Genomic DNA, 20,191 nt, shown 5'->3' with positions numbered 1-20,191 from the left:
TCTGTATCTAAAGCCCTTTAGTTTGTCTGCACTTAATATCATTAGCCAGATTAGGCCTTGTGTTGTGTCGGCTGATCCCCAGTTACAGGAGGATTTAGACAGCTTCTCGGCCCACTTGTAATCATATCACAAAGGCGCACGCAGCGCCCGAGTCAATACAGAAGCCGTGAAGAACACGCTGTGCACAGAGACTAGGTGAAATCATGATAAATGAAAGGGATCACCCTGTGACGGAAAGCAGGGAGGCATTTGAAAAACGGTGACATTCAGGGAAAATAGGAGTGAAGACCAGAGAAGAGCATCAGGTGATGGATGAAGGATGAGCCGCATCCCTGTCGCGAGGCGCGAAAGAAATCTGCCGCCAGCATTAACATGCCAGTGCTGTTTAAGATTATGGCACGGCTCGCAGAGAAAGGGCTTTTAGATGTGGGAGATTTCCCAAGAATCAAAGCATACAGGTCAGGCTGCCAAGGGAGGGGCCGCCAATCACGCAAGTGTAATTGCGCAACTCGTTTGCAAAGATGCATAAATATTGACAGAGATGATAAATCCCTTCTACTGCTGCTGTCGAAGCACTGTAATCCCGTGCTCAACACGAGGAAAGTCAAGGAGCGCCAGAGCTCGCTGGCCCTGGGAGTTTCATTAGAAATGCGCTACCGAGTGTATTTGAACCCTCCAACAGCAGAGCGGGAATTAAAAGCTAAGCCAAAAAGACCTTGAACCAACGAAAGGGAGTGTGTGTGAAAGTAAATCCCTGATCAATGCAAACGTCTCTGGGGCCAAGCGATCCGCCGTGAATTTGGTGCAAAGTTGTTTGAAATTTGACTCAGAAATGTTTTTGTTGAGGAGCTCTTTGACTAGCTCCCAATCAGTTTGATCTCAAAGCCGGGCACACAGGGAATGTCGGGAAATCGATAGCAGGGAACTTTTAAGGCTGACTTCTTGATTACCGTATTGACTTTTGAAATTGTATAAAGAGTCTATCGTTTACTTTTTCCACCAACAGTATTTTTGCAAGAGGCCGAAAAATCCAATCAAACTAATATGAGTATTTGTGTGTGCCACATGTGTGCAGTCACACGCTTATTGAGATTGCTATGTGGCTTTGTCATAAAGTGCTGCCTGCTCGATTGAAATCACAATGAATGCTTTAATGTCTTTACCGGGGCCTCGAGTGCGTTATTTCTTTCTTAAGAACAATTCCGGGGGTTAAAAGCTTCTGAGGCTTGAGCAGGAGCAAGCTTCTAGTTGGTCGCCATGGTAAACAGGCTTTTCACTTGTACAGCACTTTTCTACCATCAGGGACACCGTCTCCTCACCTACTGATGCATCAGGAGCAACTGGGGGGGTCAGTTTTTTGCTAAAGGACACGATGACATGGTCATGGGCTGAGGATGGCATAACTGTGACGCAATACCCTACTCTTGGTGGCGCGACACGTCCAAGGGACGGAAGAATGATACATATCGTATTTTGTCACAAAACCGGTTTCAGAATTGGCACAGCGCAAAAGAGTCTAAAAATCCCCCTGGCATGGCAAGTGTTAAAAAGCTGTTATTTCCATCTGTGTAAATAAGCGGCACGATGCTCAGCTGTCCCAGTGGCCTTGGTTGTCATGGAGGCTAACAACTCTCATTATGATCAAATGCAAAAGATGACACCACTTTCAGAGAGACACTGCCAACAGCACAAGATATCAATTCAGGTCAGGATTTTCACACCACTGGCCCACGGATTTAGTGAAGCAGAGGGGTTGCGTTGGGTTTGGGGGGTGAGTCAGTGGCGGCTTCAAGTTGTATTGTGCTAAGCTTCCAAATATTCCTGTACATGATTCATTGAGGCTGTAAAAAGACGACGTGAGAGGCTGGACTTGTGTTTAGAAAGGGATTTATAAGAATAACAAGGGATTACATTTGGAGGTGATTGTTTCTCGCTTCATTGAATGTTTATAAATGTTTCAAATTTTGGCTTTAGAAGCACACAAAAGTGGTCTGGCTATGTTTATAGGGCAGACATTTGGATGTTATTCTCTTTCCTGATTTTTTTTTTGTCTTGCACATTGTGATATCATTGTGTGTCATGTTAAGTCTTTGATACATTATGTACACACCGTATATTTAAAATCTACTACGTAATATGAAAGAATTAATTATCTATGAATTGAGTCAATTGTGTGCAATTGGTCATGAATGAAAAACTTCTTAAAGTAATTAATGAGTACAGTTGTAGCTACAATTAGCAGGGGCACTCTTATTTCCGCCTCCCCAAATGTATTTATGGAGAACTTGCAAAAAAAAAAAAAAAAAAAAAACACAGCAGGATGGAAAATGTATACAAAGATTGCACATGAAAACAAAATCATATTAAAACAGAAACAATAACAATTAGAACAGCAATAACATTCTTGAAAAATAGTCGGTAACATCATGCATGTTACTCCCGCGGCGCCCCATCAGTCTTCAAACCAAAGCATCACATGGTGACCACCTGTCCTGCTGGCGGTCTCAAAGGTGAATTCATGTTGTAGACAAGGAAGAGAAGAAGAGTGCAACCTTCATCTAATTTTATTCCTTCTTGCCACTTGCGGTAGCATCTGCAGCTTAAGGTTGAATGTAAACAAAGAACTGCCTTTTACCAGGCATCACTTTGTCTGTTGGTAAGTAACCTCATGTTCCCTATGATGATGACCAAATAAAAGAACGGCTCAACTCTACAGTTGCAATTCATCATGTGCTGGTTCTTATATCCCTTCATATCTCTTCAGGGATGCATTCCACTATGGAGGAATAAATGGCGGCGACTCTTCACGGTATTTCAGTGAAGCATCATATAAATAAAAGGGAAAAAAGTCAGATAGTGTCGACACGCTCCAATAATATAACTTGGACGAAAAAAACAAACAAAAAAAGCAAATGTGAGGGAGTGAAGAAAACAATAACGGAGAAATAAACTACTGCAATAGACTGCTGACTCTCAGCATCCAAACACATTTCTCATCTACTAGTTTTAGTCTAAAGGTTAACATAAATGAGATGTTGAGCTACAGTACATCCACAAACCATATTTCACGGCTTATCTGTGAGAAATGACTTACCGTAATTTTCGGACTATAAGTCGCGTTTTTTCCATAGTTTGGGTGGGGGGGGGCGACTTCTACTCAGGAGCCACTTATATACATATATATGTTTTTTTTCACTTTTTGGGCATTTTATGGCTGGTGCGACTTATACTCCGGTGCGACTTATAGTCCGAAAATTACGGTACCTTCCAAAGAAGGAGTTCAAACAATAAAAAATAAAAAAGTAGATATTAAAAAAAACATTTATGGCCAAAATGTCCTCAAGGTTGATGAGTGAAATCTATCAAAACACCAATCCCTAGAAATACATGCTTTTATTTCCAACTTTTATTATGATGCATTTCTGTTGGAGTCTTAAAAATCCTACTCCAGGGTACTGACCTGTTTTTCCAGTGTTTTTCATTGTGGTCTGGTTGGAGGACTCGGTGTTAAATCTGTCAAACTCCAGCTCCTGGTATTCGTCAGAAACCAGAGCATGTTCATCCGCGATGTCCACGGGCGATTGGTTCTTTGCAGCACATTCGGGGTATAGGGTTGACCAACCTCGTGGCCCATGGCTTCCTACGGAAACACAAACATCAAGAGCTTATGAAAACTGCTGATATAGTGGGCTCAATCTATCTTTGTTGAAGGATGTCGGGTGACACTGCATTTCAAACGACACAGCAATCTTACTGCAAATAGACAGCTAGGTTTTCAATATGGCCTTAAAATAGCTTCCGGAAAGTAGAACAACGTCATTTCTTTCACTATATCGTCCTACAATGAGACCAAAAAAAAGGTATTAAAGTCGTCATCTTCAAGCAGCCCTTGTGTTATTTTCCTACAGGACCACACCTAGTTCAAGCAAACACAGAATAGACAATTGAGCAAACTAAGAGAAAAGACTCCACTTAAACAATTCAGTGAGTACAGCAAACTAACTTCCTGCAGAATCCCCATCGGCCGTCTGCTCTTTTAATCCTCTATCCCCTACAGTGGCACTTTTACAAAGAAATAATCCAAAACCGACAGGGGTCCCCTTGATCTCTTCTCGGATACAATGGGCCAATGCAACAATAAAAGCAGAAGGATCAGGGGAACAAGGAAGCATGCGCGGATTGTAACTTTTTCTGGGTTAACACAATATTCATGATCCCATTCCCTACAGATATAGGGCAACTTTGCAGCTGTCTTGTGAAAAAGACATCAGAATCCCTCTCGATCCAGAATGGATTTACTTCTTGCTAAGTATAAACACCTTACAGCCAGCGACCTTGTCCTTGAGTCTCCCGAAACAACAGCATGATCCAGGATTATTTGGGAATTATCAATTGTTTAACCAACCAGAACAATCCCACCCATTCCAATGTTGTTCTCACGCATAACAGGAACAATCTAATTCTTTTCCAATTACCCTCATCCTGGGTTGGAGAATGAGAAAAAAAGAAATTATTGTAATTATAGCAGGGATCTCGGGCACTGGTTGTGTGTGTGGCTACAAAACCTTGGGCAAAGCAAAACATACAGACATATAAACATACATATGTCTTTACAATAATGTGTTGTCTGTGGCCTCACTAATCTGAACACGGCATTCTATTTAATATTGTGTTTGTGGAATATGAGTTAAGCAGCATAATTGATCTGTTTTTATCCATCTCAGGGGGCGGCCATTTTGCCACTTGCCGTCGACTGGAAATGACATCACAGTTCCCAGGTATTAGGTCACAAGCAATCGCGGCTCAGCTTCATTTCCCAAAATAGACCTATTAATATTAAGCGACTGTGCTTTATAATCCGGTGCACTTTATAGTCCCAAAAATATAATATAGTATTTACATGACAGTAGTAAAACATTAGGATGAAGTCTGGACAATCCTTATCTCTGAGGTATGAAATGTCGATCTTATTAAAAAGATTTAGATGTCCTGTTAAAAATGGGAAGAGCCTATCATCATGTATACCTGGAAAATTCTGGTTAGGCCAGCACAAAATAAACCATGCCTGCATTAGTGACAAGGATTACATTTGTTATTCATGGATTTATAGAAAATGATATGACTGTACCAATACAAGAGTCAAAGCTCCAGCAGCCCATAAAACAGCAGAGCTCATTTCAATTTTATACTAAAGGTAAGAAAAAGCTGCTTACCAAACATATTTATACGTGATGGATTTATAGAAAACAGATTGAATGTTAATTTTAATTGAAGTTCTCTAAGAAAAGACTTTTTGTGTTCTGACATAGCAGAAAAGCTCATTTTTAACAAGTTCTTCACTGAAAAAGTCAATATCACACAGACATCACAACAATTCTCAAGGAAAAGCAGAAAATTAGCTTTCACATTTTGGACTTCATTTTTCTAGGCCAAGGATCGACGCCGATCGAACTTAAACGAGATTGCTTCACAGTTATATACCGGTATTGAGTATAGAAGCAGTTAACATTTGAGTTGTCCCATTCTTCCATCTGAGTTATGTATCGAGGACATACAAAAAAGGCAAATCAAAAGTCAAAATTCTCTTTGGCTGTCTGAACTATAATGCCTCCGGTCGCTTTGAACATGCATCGTTTTCTGAGCCAACAAAGTGTTGTTCTGAGCTGCAAAAAAAAAAAAGACTCTTCTATTACTTGTCTATTTTTCCCCATTCAACAGTGATAAACTCTCCAAAAAAACAAACAAAAAAATGTTGATCCATGAGAGATAAAGCACTGACAGACATATTTGAGAACAGATAGGTCAGGCCCAAAAAAAGATATACACGGTAATAACAACAAATAAATAGGCTTAATTACAACATATAGAAGAAAAAAAAGAATAAATAAGATCTGCAAGAGATAAAAAAAAAAGACTAACATATTTGAGAACAGATAGGTCAGGCTAAAGAAAATATATATACACACGGTAACTAGAGGTAACTAACTAGAGGTAAAAGAAAATTTGATTCTGGACATTGTTGTCACAGATTCAAGTATAATACGAAAGAAGAGTGATCATTCCTTCAATTTGCTATCCAAACACACATTAAATCCCGATGAGATAATTTTGCTTTCAAGACGCGAAAGGGCCGTGCAGCACAACATTCCAAAAACAGAAGGCTGCAATGCGCTCAATTCATCTATCTCTTTGCAATCCATCAGCATGGCTACAATAAACCCTGTGGCCATATCACTCTCTGAGGCTACGATGAGAACATTTTTACATAATGTAATTTAACAACCTGATTTTTTTTTTTTACCCCTAACACCTCATCTTGGCTAGCATCCTAATACATCAGCATGGAGATCAGATGACACATGGTCTGATTTAACACTTGTATGAACACATCATATTGATTAAATATGTAAACAACCACTATCGTCAAGTTATTTATTCAGATGCTCACAGTCACAGGTAACTCTTGGTGACATTTTTTTTTTTTTAAGCGGATTATGATTTAATGGTTTGAATCCAAAAGTAGAACGTGTTTATCCGTGAGCGTTGAGAGCAAACTAATCCATATTGTCTGTGTTACACCAACACAAAGTCATTGAATATGGAATGTCAAATAAAAATACGATATGAAAAACACAATAAAATACACTGGAACAAATACTGCATTTGTGTGTGTGGATTAGTTTAAAACAAAAGATGTGTGCTTATTTGTGATTCTGGTTTGTTTCAGTGGTGAACTGGATCGTTGTAGCTGGTCTATTGGAGCCTCAAACTACGTATACTGTATTTTCCGCACTATGGGGCGCACTGGATTATAAAGCGCACCTTCAGCGAATGGCCCATTTTAAAACTTTGTCCATATACAAGATATATACATTTGGCCCGCGGGCCGGACTTTGGACACGCCTGCTGTAGTGGCTCAATATTGGTCCGTATATAAGGCGCACCTGATTATAAGGCGCACTGTCGGCTTTTGAGAAAATTTGAGGTTTTTCGGTGCGCCTTATAGTGCGGAAAATACAGTAATCGTCACAAAAGCTTTAACGGGGGAGTCAACTCCTAATTTTTCTTGACAATAAATTTAATGTGCCCCCACTAGTCTAAAAATAGCAATGTTAGTGAAGTATTAGTTAGGCAGCAAATTCCACCCGTTTTTACCCATCTGAGGGAACGGCCATTTTGCCACTTGCTGTCTACTGAAAATGGACATCTCAGTTGCTCGGGGCTTGAGTAGCAATCAATCACGGCTGTTTTCTGGAGTTTCGATCTCAAGCCTGTGACCATGTTGAAGTGTCCTTAATTAAACTGAACCACTATTTGCTGCTGATGCTGCATCAGGTGAATGAGGAGGCAGAGTTAAAGCAGCTTAACTACCTCAAAGGCAGAAAAAAGACGATGAAAGTAAGCGCACATTCATCATTTACAGTTAATGGGTGTACTGCAAGTTCTGTTTGAGATTTGGGGTCATTAAATTTGGATTCTCAATATAATATGTGCCTGACACATCGCCACCCTAACTTGTCACACTATCTGTGTTTACTAGGGGTGTAAATTGCGGGTTTTGTTACGATACGATATCATATCGATACAAAGAACTACGATACGATATTTGCCGATATCTTAAAGCCTGCTGCAATTCATTCACGATATATCACAATATAGTGCTTTACGGTCGATTTTTTATTTTTTAAATAACAAATATAGAACAATATCCTGATTTATAACAATTCATACGCAAAATCAACAAGGTACTGCAAACTCTCTATTTAGGAAATTACAAGAGTATTGTAGTATACAAAGTGCTTATTTTAACACTGAACTTTGATGTTGTGTTTTTTCTTTACATGTGCGGCGAGATTTGTGCTCCCTGAATATTTGATCACCGCATGGCAGGATTTACAAACTGCACGTGTCTTGTCCGTTGAGCCATCTTTTCTTTGGAATCCAAAGTGCTTCCAAACGAATGACTTGAAGCCTAAAGGGGAGCAAATTTCCTCGTCTTTTTGGACACTAGCCATAACACCAGCCAAGGAGCCGCGTACTAGTTGTCGACTCCCCTTTCACGTGCCTGCTCTGCTCACAACACAACACGCCGCTCCCTGCTCCCGGAAAGAGGAAGCAAGCAACAATGAACTGGATTTCAAAATAAAGTCGCGTCTAATGTCCGAGGTCAAACCCGGCGATATAAATCGATTTTTACGTTTAGCATCGATGCCAATAAATCGTAGAGCATTATATCGATTAATCGATGTGTATTGATGAATCGTTACACCCCTAGTGTTTATACGATCTTGTTCAGTGTAGTAAATGTCTCCCTGTCAAAATTTCGTTGAGTTGATGAAAGTGTTCAGTTAGGCCACATTTTCTCCTTGACATGACACACCATTGTTGAACAAGACGCCTGCTGTCAGGTACAAAACGCTGACCCGACAACAGATGGTGAACGCACAGTTTGCAACAATGAGAGGTGTCAAATGCCCATGTTGGACAAACAATGATGACAACCGCATTTGTCTTCACTCACTCAATGACTTATGGGATGGTCTAATTTTAGGAACAACAGACTGCAATGGAGAAAAATTGGATGTTTGCTAAGTTTGAAAAAACATCTTTGGATTGTTAACACATCGCTAGGTACAACATTCTGTCAACAATTGGAAATGCTTACAGTTTGTTATCATTTTGCCGAAGATTAGGTTTGAGACTATTTTCTCAGTAAACATCACCAGTTAAGCAAGAAATTTGAGTCAATACATGGCCACCTGCCTTCCTGACCGACATCTCCAAATATTTACAGAATACTTGTACAATATTTGTCAAGGTACTATGCTCACTCGAACCTTCTCGTATACAATCTTGCAGCTATCGTGGATCAATGAGCAAAAGAGAATTACCGTTTTTTTCCGTGTATAGTGCGCCCCCATGTATAGTACGCACCCCTAACAATGGCATGCTGATGCTGGAAAAAAGCTTGTACCCATGTATAATACGCACCCAATTTTTATGAATTTAAAAAAAAAATTTTTTTAATTTTTATTTATTTATTTATTTTTTTAAGTCCCAAAGATCGTCACACACGCAGGGAGGCAATGGGTCCCATTTTTAAAGTCTTTGGTATGGTCTTAACTAGGCTGGATGTCATTTTTTTTGTTGGCGTTGATTTCTCCAACTGCCCCTAAACGCACCACCGCGCTCCGTGCGCACACGGCGGCTCTGTATGGGAGAGACGTTGAAGAGGAATAAAAACACCCTTGGAAACCAAAACTTGCCCCTCGTCGTGACTCGGAGCCGCAACAAATGTTTCGGATTTGTGTAGGGTACATTGTGACAGACGGCAAACTAGCAGGTGATCGAGCGAGCGTCTGATACAAGAGCATTGCGGTCATATGGAGCGTGTTTGAAATGAACAGCAGAGACGAAAGGAACAAGGCAAAGTGTTGTGAAATAAAATATTACCTGTAATACGCATTTTGTTATTTGCTGATTGAAACTGCTAATTAAACTGTGAATTGAAACTAATAGGTGGAGAACTGAACTCTCGCTCTTTATATAGCTGACGTGTCTTGCGCAACCGTTCTGCGCATCTGTAATGGCGGCCTCCGTATGACGTCCGGTCCGCGATGGAGATTAAAAAACAAACAATATTTGACAATAACACACCATCGAGGATTGCACCATCGCATCAAACGATGTGTCGTCAATTATGAATTTTACTAAGTGTGTTGGGCAGGATGGCTGAATGCGATGCGCGATTGACAACAAACAAGAAGAAAGGTGAGTTTTATTTCGGGGGAGATTTGTCATGTCTCGTCCCCAGTTTTGCTATGTGTCTAGGTTGCCATAGTTTCTGTTCGTGTCACCCCGCTCTTCCTGTGTCACCTCAATCGATGTAACGTGTTTTGTATTTAAGTCCTGTCTGCCCCTCGCTCACCGTTGGATCATTGCATGTGTTACTGTCATTCTGTTCCTGTCTTTGGTAATGTCACCCTGTCTTTTTGTTCCACGACTTTGTCGGTCAGTCCTGTTGTTGGTTTTGTTGTACCATGACTTTATTTAAAAAAAAAAAAAAAAAAAAAAAAAAAATTAAAAAAAAAAAAAATTTAAACTTTTTTTCTTTGTACCCATGTATAATACGCACCCCAGATTTTAGGACAATAAATTAGTAAAATATTGCGCACTATACACGGAAAAAAACGGTATGTCACATGGTTTGCTCTAATGCATTTTGCTTTGCTAGGAGCTCTTACCGTATGGAAATGGACAAAACTAGGGATTATGGCGCAAACAAAACATGCAATCTGGCCATTGTACTGCAGTCAAACAACAAAATAGCGGCGACTAAAAAAGATAATATAACAAAGACCGTGAAATATAAATGAAGAGTGGAGAGCAGCACAGTATTCACTTTATTCTAATGTAACACCAAGTGTGCAGTGCAGTCCCACATCACGAATATAAATAGACTACATAACAGAAAATACATTTTGTCAAGTGTCTTAACCACAAGAACAATACTGTACTGTTCACATGCTATAGTAAAACCATTCTAGCAGTACAGAATATACACGGCATGAGTGGGATAGATGAATCATACCCTCGACCTTTTGTTTATGTTCATCAACTGTATATTGGATCAGAAAAGATGGACCAAAAGATATCGTTTTATTAGTTAACAAGCGCAATTAAAGCAAAGAAATGGTCACATATTCTGGTGTAGAAATCAATTAGTAATATGGCTGACTTAAAGAATAGTGCAGCACAATGCAAAAGATCAGATAACACGACCCACTTTGTCAGGTGTAACGAGCAACTATTGATACTTGGCCACATTGTCGACAGGAGATGGCAGCGCTGAGATAAAACTGCAAAGAGCAGTGACTTAAGGAGGAGAGACTCGACTTTGAATTGCAGCTGCCAAATGTGGCTGAACATTGTTACTGCTGTCTGACACTGCGTCGAACAAGAATCATGGTGACGAAAATCACCCTGGCGAAATAAGGGCACGCAATTTCGATGATTGACTGTAACCGAGTCTAAAGAGGGTCATGCTGCCAAATCGACACACCATCATAAAATCAAAGCAGAGTTAAAAATGTGACAAAGCCATCGCGCCATTATATGAAACTGGATGAGTGACCTACAATATCTAAGATCTTAAAAACATTTAGAGCATGAAAAGGTATCAGGCGCAACAATATGTCAGTCAAGTGTGTTTTAATATTCCTATAGAACTTTCAAAAAAAGCTTCTTAGCAATTTTTTTTGCCAGGCTGCCGGGAATGACTTAACCCTCCCAGTGGTTGTCAGTGGGCTTCAAAGGCAAGTGACGTAATTTGCAAATACAGTAATCTATAAAGCTTTTAAAATTGTTACTTCCAGGCTTTGTATCTTATTTTTAAATGGTGTACCGATTCTAAAAAGAAAATTTATGGAAACAGTTGCACACATACATTAGGGCCCACAAGTGCGGCCAGAAAATTTTAAGGTAAGCGTCTATGTCGGTGTGTCAGCAATAATGTTGGTACTGACTAACGACTTTAGAAGTGCCAATGGAATTAAACTGTCAAAGCAACGATAATAGACTATTATTAAAAAGCCCAGCTAATTAAATCAACTGGACAAATCAGATTTTTTTTCCCTCTCTTTATACCCTGCTTAACAAATTTGCATAAACAGCAGTATGAAGGGATTTTTTCGATTTTATTTACAAAATGTCTTGACGTTTGAGTTTTCTGAACAAGATTGAGGACTGTCAAACTCAATTCACCTTTTTTTTAAATACAAGATCAAGACAGTTTCTGGGTTTCTTTAAGGACTTAGAAATGAAACGAGTACAACATTCAGCAGCTCCATTTTCATCATTTAGGGATGATGGTGATTAGATTTTAGCACTGCTAAAGTCCTCCATCGCAGGATTCAGGTTCGCAGTTCCACTTGTGCACACTCTTAGCACGCTGTTTACTTTGCTGATATCTTTGGCATTTTTGGAATGTTAGCTGAGTGCTATCTTGACACAGCGAGCCAGACAGCACCGACCCGTAGCTACGTTCATAACAACAAATACAAAATTGGCAGCTATGTAGAAAGGTTGCGATGGCTCTAAATGTTGCACATTTGTACTATATGCTCATGTGGGTGGAACATAATTAGAACACATTTTTATTTTATTTTTTTACAAAGAAGACATTATAAGCATCATCTTGATGTACACACCATTTCAGTGTTTGTACAATATTTTTGTATTTTTCATCAATCTTGTTCTGTCAGTAAATTAGAATTGCTTGAAAACATTTGTATACCGTATTTTCCGGACTATAAGACGCACCTAAAAACCTAAAATCTTCTCAAAAGCCAACAGTGCACCTCGTAGTCCGGCGCGCCTTATATAAGGACCAAATTTCTAAATTTAAACTGGCCCGAAGCATTGTTTCATGAAATCAATCATAAGTGGTCCGCTGAAAACCATGAATCATGAATCAAAAAGACTATGGATCATTATTTTGTGATTATAAAGTAATTTGTTGAGTCTGAAGTTGAAATAAAAAAGATAAAAGGGAGAATGATTTGGATTAAAAATCTGACATGATGCATTAATGGTGCGCTTTATGTAAGGACAAAGTTTTAAAATGGAGCACACATTGACGGTGCACCTTATAGTCCGGTGCGGCTTATAGTCCGGAAAACACGGTAGTTTTAAGTGTTTTCAGATGTTCAGTGCAGTAAATCAATCAAACATGACAGAAACTACTTTAGCGACTGCCAGTGATGTTCAAAAGTTACAAACTGTACATGAAGTCTCTGGTTGAATAGAAATGTCATTAATTTTTGTTAATGACTATTTTGATAATAAATGAAGCTGAAATGTTCTTTTGTTGTTGGTCATTTTTGCGGTACAAGTGATGTATTATTTCTACTCGAGAAAATGAGGACATGGTGGGCTTTGAGGGTGAACATGAAACACTAAAATAAAACATCTTTCAAAAGTACAAAGAGATAAGAGACCTGTTCTCAAAAACATCTTTATCTTTGGTCTCCGGCACACAAGTTAAGCTTCGCAACACACGCATTTGATCTTCAAATATTCCCAGACAACATTAAAGCCGCAAGAAGGCAGGATCTAACGCAAAAAAACGGTTTCATTTCCAAGTGCTGGATAAAAGGGGGGAAAACAATGACCACCTCAGAGAACCAAAGCGGTATGAAACATTGTACTCAAATTCGGTTCAGACATACCAGTTACATAAGCATCACTTTGAGGCGTTACTTAACCCCGACTGATTCCATTACACAATTTAACACTATGACCTAATAGCACTCACTCAGGCTTTCAAGATCCGGCCACCACTTCCAGCTAATGTCTTCAGGAGAGGGTGGAGCAAAAGATAAACAATCCATTTGTCTAATGTCTCAGTACGTGACTTAAAACAAAAAGGGCATTTTTTTTTTTTTTTTCAGCCGCTGAACTCTTTACTGCACTGAACACTGCCAAGTGAACTTTCCAATCACATCACATTAGCCATTGGGTCACTTTGAAAGCAATATTCTTGAGTATTTTTGGGGGGGAATTTCTATTCATTATACCTATAGGTTCATTTTGGCATTCATAAGCGAACCGTGGAATCAATCACCTTAGGTAAGAGTGACATGTTTCTCACAAAAAAAAAAATTGACGTCTGAGCGAACGTTACACCGGATATAACCGCTGATTTCAAGTTGCATTGCTGTGTCCCGAGAAGTAGGCATCTGATAAGAATGGCGCCATGGCTGTCTCCGAGCGGGAGTTCAATCTTTAATCAGGGGTCATTGTGTTCCACACAGCAGCCCCGACACATAAAAGCAAGCAGAGGAAGTGCTAAATCATACAGGCCTCCGAGTCTAATTGGCCAGCAGAATGAGCCCAAGCCAAAATATTGTTTTCCCTCTGCGCTATCTGCTTCCATCTCGTGGACTTTCATAGAAACTGTGGCTTCCTGTTCCAGGGTGTTGGCCGCTACATAAGTACAACATCCCTTGGTCTGTAAAAATAATCTCCAGAACCTTGTGTAAAGAAAAGAGAGGGACAGAAATACATGCCGTCCCACAAGGAAGCGCTTCCCTACAAGTGAAAAAATGTGAACAGTTTCCCCTGCAACGTGGCAACGAGCCAATGCGTCTAAACCAAACACGAACTCCAATGCTTAGCGTGAGTGCATAACCTTGTCAAGTGAACTTCAAGAGGAAAGTTTGTGCTCCAAAGTTGCGCGTCAGTGAGATGAAACGAGACAGTTGGTTGTTATTTAAATATCGTAACACTCAAGCAGAATAATGCAATACCCCCGGGAACCCTTCGACTTTTTCTGAACTTTGTCTTTCTTTAACCATTTGGGTGTTACACAAGCAGCTCGGATGCGCACGCTTTGTGCGCCATCACCGGCGACATGTCCCGGTTTGTTCTGCTTCACAGCACAGCTGCTGTTGAGCCGTTGACGCGTAATGCAGGTGATCAGAGAGGAAGCGGCGGCAGGTGGACGGCTCGCTCTGTCAGATCCGACAGCGCTAAACTGCACTCTGGCTCACCAGAAATAATACAAAACCTGACATTGCTCAATGACTGAAATTCAATTTGTAGCGCAAAAATGTTTTTTTTTTTTTATCGCTTTTCTATTTTATTCCCTGATAGTATTTATTTTCAAGTGGATTTTCTCAGCCAACAAATGAAACAATTATTTTGGCATATTAAATGATATTTTTTTCCAGTGCTTAAGGCAGAATTAAAACACTGAGGTGACCTTTCTGTTTTTTGGAGGTATGTTTTTCTGCGTCCACGATGAATTCCGATCAGTGTTGAGAATGCCAGGCAATTTCAAGTTTGTTGGGGTAATTGCGCTGTTACGCAGACAAATGCGCTCATTATTCTTGTGCATCCACTGTGCCTAAATATGGGCCCCACACATCCAGCTAAACCTCTCCAAAAGCACAAAGTTAAATCAAAGATTCAATTATATAATCACATTATCAAGTGTAGCAGGGTAAAACTGACCTGTAATTGCACTGGGCCAAAACTAAGATGCATGAATATTGTATGCTTTGTGGAAGAACAACACTGAGAAGTTAACATTTTTTTTTTAGTTATGTAATTCACTTGTTTGCGTGTTCTCCTTATTATTGTGTCAAGGTCCAATCCAAGTCAAGATATTTTTCATTACCAACTAAAACCGGCCTTAGGCCTTGATCAATAAATTTGTCTTTAAGATTTTTTTCAAGTTAAAATCACACGTAAAATGTCGCCACTCAAAAATATTTCAAAAGAAGTAACTTGTCTGATCATTAATTTAGATCCTCAGGCAAGGTCACTTTCTTAACCTTTTTTCCTGCTTTCACAGAAACGTCATTTCAAACTCGTGACTATTTTCGTAGTGGCTTAAAGTGAAATTTATTACCACTTCACACTTTTCAATTACACTTAACTCAATGTAATCAAACGATACAAAATCGACTTCACTAAAGGCATTTGTGAAAACAATTGCATTTATTATAATGACATTTTCAAATAACCAATTGCTAAAACAAAAGCATCATAACAGCTGTGCGGCCAGGATTTATACTGGAGCCACCCCTCAGCAGAAACGATGCATATCATGTATGAGAAGGCAACGTTTAACAGAGAGCTAATGAAATATTTGAAAGCCATGATTGTGCTCCGCCGGCGCCCGTCACGAAATTCATTCCAAGTAAGACCTTCACTATTTCAGTTTTAAGTAACTGATCAACTGAAAGCTATTCCTTGAGCCACCCTGCCAAATTGCTCAAAGTGGAAAACATATCCCCTCCGTAAGAGTGCCCATATAAAAGCCGCACGTAACTAGTCGGAGAAGTAATGTTGATCATTGAAAGCACTGCAGGTTAAATAGAGAGAAACGTACAGCGCAAATTGGCTCGGTGTGCATTACTCTTTTCATGGTGTCATCATTTTTCTCATACAGCTGATCACTGGGAATGGAGAGCGCTGGTGGATACCTGCGGGGGAGCCCTCATTTCCAAAACGGAGGGAATTCACTGTATCCTAGAAACCAGCAGGAGAGGTATATAAAGACAGGCTTTCTGCTGTCATCTGGGGGACAGAGGTTGTCACAAGGTTATCGCTTACGGTGCTCCCACAGAAGAAGGTCACCACTAAGCAGACCATTAGCTACAGTTCGCACCATTGAAAAATGTACTTTCCCTTCCATTATCATCATATGCAATTTTATTTTAAATAAATTTTATTTTATTTTACCATTTTACCAATTTCGGTTTCTTCAACGCGACACTTTAGAAATACGGAAAGTTTAGATTAACAAAAAATACAAAAACATGCCGCAATATCCACCCTTGAGGAGTATAATCGCATACATAACCGGTATCATTCCAAGGGTTGAGGTTGGATGGTTTTCTCCGACAAGAAAATAAAACAGACTACATATGGGGCCAAGTCAAATGAGTTCCCAGGTATTATGAAGAAGCGAGTGTCAATTGGGCATTGGTTTAAAGGGCTGCATGTGAATTGTTCCTTTTGTACGAGCAATCATAAACGCACGTTTCTGGGTGGCTAAGGCCACATTCTGAATGATGCTTGTTGCATTGGTGAAGTTTTTCTTTTTCCCACTCTGCAGTGAATTAAAGAGGAATCTTTTGGAAGTGAATTCAAAGAGGGAGCTAAACTCCATATGAAGCTTATGTTATCTGAATACTTTTCTCTATGCTCTTATGAATTTCGGTTTCTTTGTGTGTCTTGACATATGAAGGGATTGACAATAAAGCTGACTTTGACTTTTTTGACTTTTGACTTATGCACAATGACTTGAGTTTATCTAGCATACATTTATTCAGACTCGTTCAGCTAAACGGCCAAAACGTCATATTGTAGGTGCATACATGACGTGTTAGGAAGCGGGTGCCTGTACCTCCAAAACCTCCTATTAGGCCAAAGCTGCGTGATAACACGTCTATACCTCCAGATGAGCATTCAGCCGTGCGCTGCGAGCGGCCATTTTAAATCACGTCTTAATGCAATCGGTGTCTTGCCGTCTGCGCTACCCCCATAGCGTCCACATCCAATGCTCGGAATTGAGATGCAGCCAGCATTAAGAAAGATAAATGAGGAGGATACCGGGGGAAGGAGGGGGGAGCGGGTGGGGAGCTCACAGCGAGAAAATAGATTCAAAAGAGAAGCAAGTGTCGGTCTGTTAAATTCATATTATAATTAAAGTTGCTGTAGGCCAGTCTCAACGATGCGGGCATAAAATTCAAAATAAAACTTCCATGAAAAACAGAATTGTAAACTCCTCCAATGACTCCCCCGGTCACACGTCTGAGCCGCCTACATATAGACGCATGCACATCCTCAATGTGTGTTAACTGAGTGTAATGTTTATATGAGCTTGGCAATGTTAACAAGGCAGCAAACTGAGGGAAATGGTGGAGGTGTAGCAAGAAAAGAATCATATGGGCTTTATGAAGGAGAACAGAAAAATGGCTTTATTGGTATTCCCAACGATTTACTCATTTTATGGTATTACACAGCAAGACCATGCTGGAGATTCTGATTGTTTATATCAGTGGATAAATAATGTGGTTGCAGAAAAGCGGAGATAAAAATCTGCAGTCAGATTCATCAGATGTTCTCGTCAGCTTTCCCAGTCGCATCCCACAGCGAAAGAAAGCGCAGGGAGAGCTTCCACAACATTCTTCAAAGGTAAGATCATTACAAGTCAGAAGGGAACAAAATCATTTCAAGGCATTAAAAAATATTGAAGGAACACACTGAAGAGAATCATCGAGTACAAAAACAAATAGTTTGGTGAATTATAATATTTTCTCACGTGGCTATGGAGGATTTATTTATTGATTAGCAAGTAACGGACCATAAGGTGACGAGCACAACATATTTGGATTTTTCTACACAATTGTCTGAATTTATGTCCCAGTAAAAAATTCTCACAAAATCAATGCTTGATGTAAAAAAAGAAAACACAAAAAAACACTCAAGAGTCTTCTAATCCTAACTTTCCAAACTCAGTTGAGCCCTCAGAAGCCATTACTTTTCCGTGTCGTAGTCATTCTGCAAGCTAAGCAGGGACAACAATGGCCAACACCAATGTTTACACGGTAAGTGTCGAAATAATTTAGAATCCAGACAGAAATCAATATTTAGCCGTGTAATTCAGTAAACTCCAGATAGTTGCAAAGGATAAATGACCAAACAAGGAGGGAATGTGCACGAACTGGAAGTGATGTAGTGCTAAATACATTCAATAACTTTTGCAACTCTCTAGACATTCTCCATTTTTTTTATGTCAACTCCATCTCATCCATTGTGCTTTAGAATTCAAGCAAAGCCTGACCCATCTTCCAACAGTGCCACTATCTAAGCCCTTCCCCCTGTCGTTAACACTGTACACCTCCGGGCTGATATGTACTGTTTGCAGACTAAATTATTATGATTATGAGTTTAAAAATTTGCTGAGCTGCTCGCCAGCTCTTTCCAGCTCATCACCATAACCACATTACAGAGGAAACTAGTGCACTGGCAATCTAACGCTTCCTCTATATTGCAATCCCAGTAGGCAAAGCTTGTCCACATTTATTAAGATGAACCTGAGCCACCAACGAGGCCTAATATCCGTCCTCAAGGCACAACGGGCACCATGTGATACCTGAAATTAAATTATGTTTACATAGCAAACCTATGCGGCCAACACATCAATCAGGTCTTAATGGGATGAGCAAAAAAAAAAACAATAGTGTGCTTTGGGTGCTGGCTTTATGTATCCTTGAGGCACGAGGGCATGCCAATGTGACAATACAAGCAATCAACTTCAATAAAAACTCACTGATACACTCAGCTTAAGGCTCAGTAACCCCTAATTTATTTCCATCCTTAATATATTTACCTCATCGAGAGAAAGGAAACAGATTGCCAGAGGCAGTGGGAAGTAAGATGATTTGGAACTCAATTCTGTTCATTGCTTACTGCCAGCATGATACATCACGGAGAATTAAGACGCCCCCCCCCCCTACCTCCCCAACTCCCAAACACTGAACTTCGCAAGGCATATTGGCACATCTGTCAAGGGCCCATCTCCGACAGAGACAAATGGATCCATTCCGGCACACGTAGGCTGAGCCAAACGGGTAGCAATAACCACAATGAATAATGAGTCAACACGGACCCCCGCTAAATTCATTTTTAACAATTAGTGCTGCTGCATCTCTCATTTTTCTTTGGGAATACGCGTAGATACAATTAGGTTGTTGGAGGGGAAAAAAACTCTAATCAGCAAAAGTGAAGGAAGTACACAAGCTATTGTGTTGCAGCATTTCATCAACAGGTAGAGGCAAACTGCAAAATAATGTACATTTTACATTGGCTACTTTGAAGGAAATATCAGGAGCTGGTTGACAGAGATAAGCTGTATATTGGAGTTTCTGGGTCAAGTTCAAATAAACCGCCGAGTGCTCGATTATGGGGTTTTGGCTTTGCCTCTACAAAGTGCTGCTGGCAATTAAAACCTTCACTTGCTTCTAAAAAAATATCCCTCACGTTGGTTTCTTCCATTTTTGATCAATTGTGGTGGTTGTCTGATTATATATGACAGTTACATTTATTTTATTTCATTCAAACATTAATCATCAGCTTTGGTGTGTGTTAATTTCAGTTCAATTAAAATTGGCTGGAAAAACGTGTCTCAAAAGATGTATTAAAAGCTTGGCGCTAAAAACTAATCAATTACGCATACCCGAAATGTAAGCATCTTAAGGAAGCATTTTGCTTTTTCTTTTAATTGTGTGCTGGCGTATAGAGGTGTTAAAATTAATCGATGAATTGACAATCGAATATCAAATTAATCGTCTCATATTTTGATAATCCAGTAATAGTAAAAAAAAAAAAAAGGTATACGGTAAAGGAATGCTCTGGTTTTCTAAGAAATTTCTGTGGCGGTGACTAAGGTAGTGTGGCCAGTGTTGAAATGTCCTTGGGGGAGCTAGCGGACTCATAATTTCTCCTGATGCTGCGTCATCTGCGTAAATGACAAGGTAGGTGAGCTGTAATTGCCCTTGATGAGCTGGTTGGCACCTTGCAGGGCAGCAAGAGCAGACCTTTTATTTTTTTTGCTGCTTTGTGGATTCCATAAAAATCCGCTTTTGTGAAGATGACATTAATATATACGTTTGAC

General features: G+C 39.8%; 1 protein-coding gene across 1 annotated transcript in view; it reads right to left on the bottom strand.

Moving 5' to 3' along the window:
* The window catches only part of ca16b (carbonic anhydrase XVI b), an 83,926-nt gene that overhangs the window by 35,020 nt on the left and 28,715 nt on the right, over window positions 1-20,191 (bottom strand). The window contains exon 3 of the mRNA XM_061290912.1: window positions 3,461-3,640. Coding sequence (XP_061146896.1) covers window positions 3,461-3,640 — 180 coding nt within the window. The remainder of the gene's footprint in view (window positions 1-3,460; window positions 3,641-20,191) is intronic.

Source organism: Syngnathus typhle, linkage group LG11 (genome assembly GCF_033458585.1).
Source record: "Syngnathus typhle isolate RoL2023-S1 ecotype Sweden linkage group LG11, RoL_Styp_1.0, whole genome shotgun sequence".
In the NCBI taxonomy this organism is placed as follows: domain Eukaryota; kingdom Metazoa; phylum Chordata; class Actinopteri; order Syngnathiformes; family Syngnathidae; genus Syngnathus; species Syngnathus typhle.
This window is presented reverse-complemented; position numbering and strand designations above follow the sequence as displayed.